The sequence below is a fragment of the Apium graveolens genome, chromosome 4, assembly GCF_009905375.1.
Source record: "Apium graveolens cultivar Ventura chromosome 4, ASM990537v1, whole genome shotgun sequence".
Taxonomy (NCBI): Eukaryota; Viridiplantae; Streptophyta; class Magnoliopsida; order Apiales; family Apiaceae; genus Apium; species Apium graveolens.
In genome coordinates, this window is record NC_133650.1 from 118,203,310 (window position 1) to 118,210,387 (window position 7,078).

At 33.3% G+C, this 7,078-nt stretch overlaps 1 protein-coding gene across 2 annotated transcripts; it reads left to right on the forward strand.

Moving 5' to 3' along the window:
• Positions 1 to 378: 378 nt before the first annotated feature.
• LOC141719259 (protein IN CHLOROPLAST ATPASE BIOGENESIS, chloroplastic-like) lies at positions 379 to 6,581 on the forward strand. Of its 2 annotated transcripts, XM_074521631.1 has the most exons (11): positions 382 to 541; positions 1,246 to 1,356; positions 3,469 to 3,543; positions 4,979 to 5,021; positions 5,098 to 5,155; positions 5,309 to 5,476; positions 5,546 to 5,608; positions 5,698 to 5,792; positions 5,882 to 5,963; positions 6,093 to 6,203; positions 6,314 to 6,581. In XM_074521631.1, exons 1-11 carry the CDS (start codon positions 439 to 441, stop codon positions 6,452 to 6,454), a joined length of 1,050 nt encoding a protein of 349 aa, XP_074377732.1. In that variant the 5' UTR covers positions 382 to 438; the 3' UTR covers positions 6,455 to 6,581. The 2 variants fall into 2 exon arrangements, with proteins under 2 accessions (XP_074377733.1, XP_074377732.1); XM_074521632.1 differs by lacking the exon at positions 6,314 to 6,581 and having other exon boundaries at positions 379 to 541; positions 5,882 to 5,976; positions 6,093 to 6,197.
• The last annotated feature ends 497 nt before the right edge of the window (positions 6,582 to 7,078 follow it).

Here is a 7,078-nt window from a genome sequence, read left to right on the forward strand (position 1 = left end):
ACTTGATCATATCTAATTTGAGTTATCCACCATAAATACAATTTCATCATTTATCCATTTCGTCACATCTAGTGTGAGTTATGTCCTTATAGGCCATAAGATATAAAGGAAACAAATATAAAATGATTTAAAAAAAAGGGAGATGTACTACAAGTCTACAACATTAAAATTCCTGAAAGCTTTTTACTAGGTAAAAAACGTAAGGGGTAAAACTGTATTTGCATATTACTGCACGGAGTAAAAAATTACTGCATTTAGCAATAATGGATATAAGTGCAGTAGTTATATGAGGTTAATATTTGGGCCTTGCGGATAAATATTAAGGCCCATCCTGCATACGGGTCCCCCCTTAAATTCCAATTCAATATTTTTGAATTTATTCAGGATTATAACAAACACAAGCACACTTGTGGGGGCAGTAGTGTGATAGGAAAGGATATGAAAATCGGCGGTGGAGCTGTGTTTGGTGTTCCCCGCGCCGCCGTTTGTCCCGGAAGCCGGCGGTTTATTTTCCGTTGTCACTCTTCTTCATCTGTCGCTCGTAAGTGCCTATTTTATAATTAATTTAATGTTCCCAAACACCATTTCATCATTCGAAATGAATCTCATGTTCCCCAATATCACCTTAATTATTTTAATTAGGAATTTATCACAGGTACACATTATTTTGAGCTAGTTTTAGTAGATTAAATTACGTGAGTTGATTGATTACTTGATTGTAAATGAATGTTGTAAAGGTGAAATTGTCAACTGCTTTTAGAAATTGAGCAAGTTTCAGTAATCGTATTCAAGTCACTGATTTATAACTACTTGCTTCGTAAATCCGTTTGGATGAAAGGAATGGAATAAGGTTCCATAAATCCGTTAGTAGGAAGGAGGAATGAGAGTATCAGTTACAAAATTTATAAGATTGAGCTCTAGTTTATATCTTTATGAGTGGAATAGGGAAGTTTTGGAATAGAATTTATAAACATATTTTCAAAAAAATTCAAATTTATGCTTTCCCCTTTCATTCCTTTCCGACCAAACAAAGGGTTATAAGTTATGAACGGACGGCTACAACTATATCAATGTTAAATTAGCATGTTCTTCTAATGCATTCATTGTTTTTTCTATCTTTTCTACTTGGCAAACACTTTGTACATGCTTTCTCTTTTAAATCATATGGATGTGTTTGTGTGTTGTTGGGTTTATTACTAGTGGATTTTCTTTTGTCTTTTAATTGTGTTCTCCTAATTTCTTAAGTACCAAGTGAAGACGCCAAGGTTGCAGACCACTTGTCATTTATTAAAGACGTAGCTGCGGCAAGGCCTCCGGAGAACCTGCAACATCTTTTGAGAATGCTACAGGTTAAAGGTAAATTGCTTACTACATTCTGGATCATTTGCATTGTTTGATAAAATCTTTGATTTAGAATGAAAATCAAGCTGAACTAACTACCAAGTCTTCTTCTTTAATTATTCCCCATGTGGCTGTATGTCTATGTTCATTTCTCACTGCTCAAAAGAGCATCTCCAACAGTCTCGTAGTTCACTCTTAAAAAAAATGTAAATTACTAGGGCTCGTAGTTCACTCTTAAAAATAATGTAAATTATTTGGCTCTTAAAGCATGTCCAATAGTCTCGTAATTGGCTCCTGAATATAATATAAATAATGTGACTCCTAGCAAGTTATTACAATGATTTTCATGTCAACTCCAACAATACTCTATATTTTTCCTTCTTAGTTATATTATATTCTTATTCGAATTTCACTATAACAAAAATTTGAAATGAAACACGTGCAAGTGAGTATTTAATTAAATTAAAAATTGTGACTCTTAAAATAGAGGAGAGAGAAAAGCGAGCTGTTGATTTTTAAGAGCCACTATTGGAGCTCCATTTTTTCTTATGCTCTTTATTTTGATTTAAGAGCTTGTATAGGGAGTCTCTTAAAGATGCTCTTTAGCAACTCCAAAACCCTTCATGCACCTTCTCTATAAATAATATAATAAAATTGCCTCTTAAATATTTAGGAGATAAAATTTAATATTTTCTCCAACAATCCTCCTTAATCTCACTCCCTATTCATTTTATAATAGTTTACTATATATAATAATTACTAAAGTCATCAAAGTTGAATGCATGGGGAAAAAAGAAATAATATAATAATGACTTAGGAGGGATGGTTTCCTCCTCAACAATGAGGAGGCATTTGAAGTTTCTAACTTAATAGAGAGTCACACGGAGCCTCTTGAAGACCAATTTTAGCTTTATTTCTTCAAAATTTGACTTAGGAGTCAATTTAATGATAGTGTTGGAGTTGCTCTTAGTTAGTTATTTCTTTGTTTAACGTGCCAACTCTAACAATGATCTCAGTAGTAGCTCTTTATTAATATTTATTCATATTTCAGTTCCACTATAACAAAGATTTAAATTCAAACATTTGCAAGTTAGGGAAGAATTGAGGGGAATGAATACAATATTGATAAAATAAGTTTAAGAGTAATATAGAGGCTCTTAAAAAGAGGGAGGGGGTTCTTTAGATTATAAAGAGTCTCTTGGAGCTCTATTTTGTCAGCACTTTTTAATTTTTCACTTAAGAGCTCTTATAAAGAGCCTCTTGGAGATGCTCTAATTTATAAGGATTTTGTTGGTCGAAGATTATAGACTTGATTCAAGTCTTGTTTTCTGTTTTTCACCCTTACTACCCCCCAGCTATACATATTAAACAACCGCGTACCTACTGGTCTTTTACTTTTTATATTTTTTCCCTGGCAGCGTTTTTCTATGGATCTGCGCGATTGTAAAATTCGTAAGAAAAGAATTCAGAGACAATCATTCACATATTTAGATGCCGGAGTTGGTCGTATTTAAATCAGGAAATTTTACGAAATTAGTGTTAAAATATTTACATATTTTCTTTACTTTTTGAAATTTGTTTTATAATCAGTATATTTAATCACATGGACATGACTTGAACACCTGTAATATTTTGCATGAAGGGTTCAGCACTCTAAACTGTGTCATTACTTTTTAAGCACTCGGATTTCCATTTGATTTCAAGCAACTAGATCCCTGTCTATATGCTACAAGCCATGCTATGCCTAATACTTTCAACCCATTACTCGGTAGTGGAATCCATGTAACACTATATGTCAGCGCACATTATTCTTGGCTATCGTGTAAGTCTCGGTATGTCTGCTTTCATGTTGCATAGATATTGGAGGGCTTTAACTACATTGATTTTCAATTTGGCTCATGCAAAATACTCCATCTTTCATGCTTTCCACTTGCATTTATCTTACAGGAGTCTTTTGGTTCCTGTACTGCTTCTTGTATGCTTCTGTTTTGTGCGAAGCATCAACTCATAATTTGTTGATCGTAATTTATTTCTTGTCAGTGCACGAAGTTTGCTTGTATGGCCCATCAATAGCTTGTGTAAATTCACATTATTTTTCGTTCCATATTAATTATGATCTTTTAACAGGCGAGCCGATAATTTCTCCTGCAGCCAAGCAAGGATTGATGCCTCTTACAATTCCTCTATCCAGAAATACCTCAGGTTTTTATAGTGTTCTAATTTTAATATTAAGTTCTTCATTATTATTATTATTATTACTAATGCAAAATGGAGCTGCATCTGAGCGCAGTTCTTGTTAGCACTGAGCTTGAAATGTCGTTATTTCGTACATATAATAATAATGATAAATAAAAAACACTTATTTGATTTGTCTGAGAGAAGTTAGGAGTCAAAATAATAACAAAGGAGTTCATAGATGTTAAAATTGTCTTCTTTCTCCACCTCTAGCACCCTTTCTTGATGCATTACCTCCAAATCATCATTTCACCATTTACTTCATTCCAGATCCTTCTATTTTCGTGTACATGCATATTTTGTGTATAGGAGTGTGCAAATTGTGTGTTTAAACAAAATCTGAATAAAAAGCGAACCAAAATAACTGAACCAAAGTGAAATTTAACAGAAATAGCATCCAAATAACCAATATGTTTATGATTTTCTCTTCGGTTATAGAACCAAAAAATTCCAGTTCAGTATTTGGTTGATTGTTTACATGAATTTAATTTGGTTATTTATGTCAGTAGAGCTGAAAACCCGAGAACTAGTTGTATTGTTATTATTGACAAAATGTTTCGTACTATTTACCTACCTAAGTCTTGTTATCTTACTTGATCTTACTCTTCCATATATTTGGCCCTTCGAGTGGATTTCACAATTCGTACCACAACTGTTAACATCACACCGTACGTTCTTCATCTGCTAGGTTATGTCTTATGATCTAGTATAAGTCGAAGAGGTCCCATCCCTATCTCATTTTCTCTCTTTATTTCCAGAACCTGCTCTATCACTCTTGCCATTTTCATTTTTGCCACATCCTTATACCCCTGGTCCTTCCTCCAATGGCCGTCTCAGCCACATCCCACATTCACCACTCTTACAGGAATACGATTTGCTACAATTTCCAATATCCAATATATATTTTTTTATTCATCTACCAAATCTGTCCAAATTCAATGACAGTGTCCCACTTCTTGTAGGTGACACAACAATATTTTTTATTGTGGTTTCCGATAGTGACCAAACTATTAGGTTAGTCCGGTAGGAAAGCTGAAATTAATTCGGCTCAGTATTTGGTAGCCGCAGTTCGGTTAGTTAGAACCGGTTACACACCCCTAGTCGTGCATGCTCATAACTTTATAAGTTTCATTAATATATTTATTATAACTATAATTGTATATATAAGCTCAAGTGTTTGTGTTTTAGGAGATATGAATTTTGAAGGTTAGGCTGTTCGGATTTTGAAAAAGGTGGTAAAGAATAGAACCAAATATTTGGAACTGGTCTTTTTTCCTGTAGCAAACAACCTCATTCTAAGGGTAGTGCATGTAACAAGATGTGAAAATCTATAAAGGGAATTACCATCATTGTTAATTTTGCTTTTACGTTTATCTTAAATCATGATTTAATTGCTTTATAGGATTTGTGACTGCACTGCTGCGATGGCCAACAGCTCCATCAGGGTAAAATAATGTATATTCAGTGATCATTATCTTCTGAAAGGTTATCTTTTTCTTGATCTATCTTCTCCACCCTCAGATTGGAGATGCCAGTCGTTGAAGTTCGTAAGCACGGTGTATGGCTCTTGGCCAAGAATGTAAGTCATAATTCATTTGTTGTGTATGATTATTGAGATGTGTTGTCTTACCTGATACGGATTTTTGTCAACATGTAGTCTGAATTTCTTCCAAATATATGTTTCGTACAAAAACTAGTCTTGCAGACTTGGTCTTTTATATTTCATCTGCAGGTTGACCAATATATTCACAGAATTCTTGTTGAAGAAGATGCCAACATTTCTGAGGGAAGCAACAGTGAATTGTTTGAAGCTTCTGCTGATGCTGGGATTAAACTTTACAAGAAAGGAGACCTGGCGAGATCTCAATATTCAAGTTTAGATGTTTATCTTTTGCGGAAGGTACCAGAAATAAATTTGCTTAATTCCTATATTCAGCAGGCTTAAGGAACCAGTTTCAGTATGTTCCAGGTAGGATTGTTCCCTGATTTACTGGAGCGCAAAGTGATGAAGGATTTTGAGAAAGGGGACCTTGTAAGAATAAGCTAACCTCGCTATGATGTTTGTAAGAAACAGTTATTTTATATCTTGGAGTCCATAAAATTTACTCATACTGGTGGAAGGTATCTGCCATGGTGACCGGAGAATTTTATACAAAGAAGGAGCACTTCCCAGGATTTGGAAGACCTTATGTTTTCAATGCTGAAATTTTGCTGAAGTGTGTAAATGCAGTTTCTCAAATATTCGATCATAGTATATACTTAAACATATTTATCACTGTTCACAAGGGATTTTTTTACTGGATAGGGTTGGACGTAACATGGAAGCTAAAGATGCTGCTAGGGGAGCTCTGAAGTCACCATGGTGGACTTTGGGTTGTACATATCAGGTTCGAGCTTGTGGTCTGTGCCTCCGTTTGTTCTGGTCTCCTGTATTTTCACATTTAAATTGTTATTACTGTTGTCTTTTCCACTCCACTTCATGCTTGTCTTATTTGATGGGATTTAATTATATTCAGGAAGTTGCTAATATAGCTCAATGGGACGATGAGCAAATTGAGTTTATTAAAGAGAAAGTGTCAGAGGAGGGAAAGCGAGATGATCTACAGAAGGGAAAGGAACCTGCTCAGGTTTTGACAAATTTAAAAAGCTATGGCTACTTTTTATGCTTTCTACTCGCCACTATTTTCATTTTTTTAAATATGGCATATCTTCATATAATATTTTTTTCTTTTCATAGATTGCTTTGGATGAAGCTGCTTTCTTATTGGATTTAGCTTCTATTGATGGGTCTTGGGATGAAATATCGGAGCGCATTGCTGAGTGTTACAAAGAGGGTGGGTTACAAGACATGGCAAACTTTGTTCTGTACAGAGATTAAGTATTAACTATGTAGATTTTGTGGACTTGCTTTCAATTGAGAAATCCGTTATATGAAATTTATCAAACAATTATTCTGTTGAACTTTTTTTAATGTTAACTAGCAATAAATTTATGTTGATGCAGTATATGATCTCTGTTCAACCTTACGCTAAAACTGATTTGCGAATTTTTTTATTTTGCAATCGCACGAAACTCAAAATAGAACGATGCAAAAAATTGCAAATAGAAACTGACATCATTATGACTATTAAAAAATCTAAGTTATTGAATATTTTGATTTAATCTCTGATCAAAGGCATTTCATTTGGAACGTTAAAACTATTCTTTATAGTACAATTTCTGATTCCTATCCTCTTTTGCCTGAGTATTAGTATAATTTATGTTTTATACAAAATAAAATAAATAAATAAATATTTTATTTTATTATTAAAGTTTTATAATTAGCGGATTGAAATATCGGTTCAGATTGAATACATTAATTTTGAAAAAAGTAATTTTTTCAAATTGAAAAATTGACATTGTTTCTAATAAAAATACAAAATGTTAATTTAAACAATTATTCAAAACAATTTATTCAATCTGCGATAATTAGGATTTTTTAGGGCTTAATAAATATTTTATT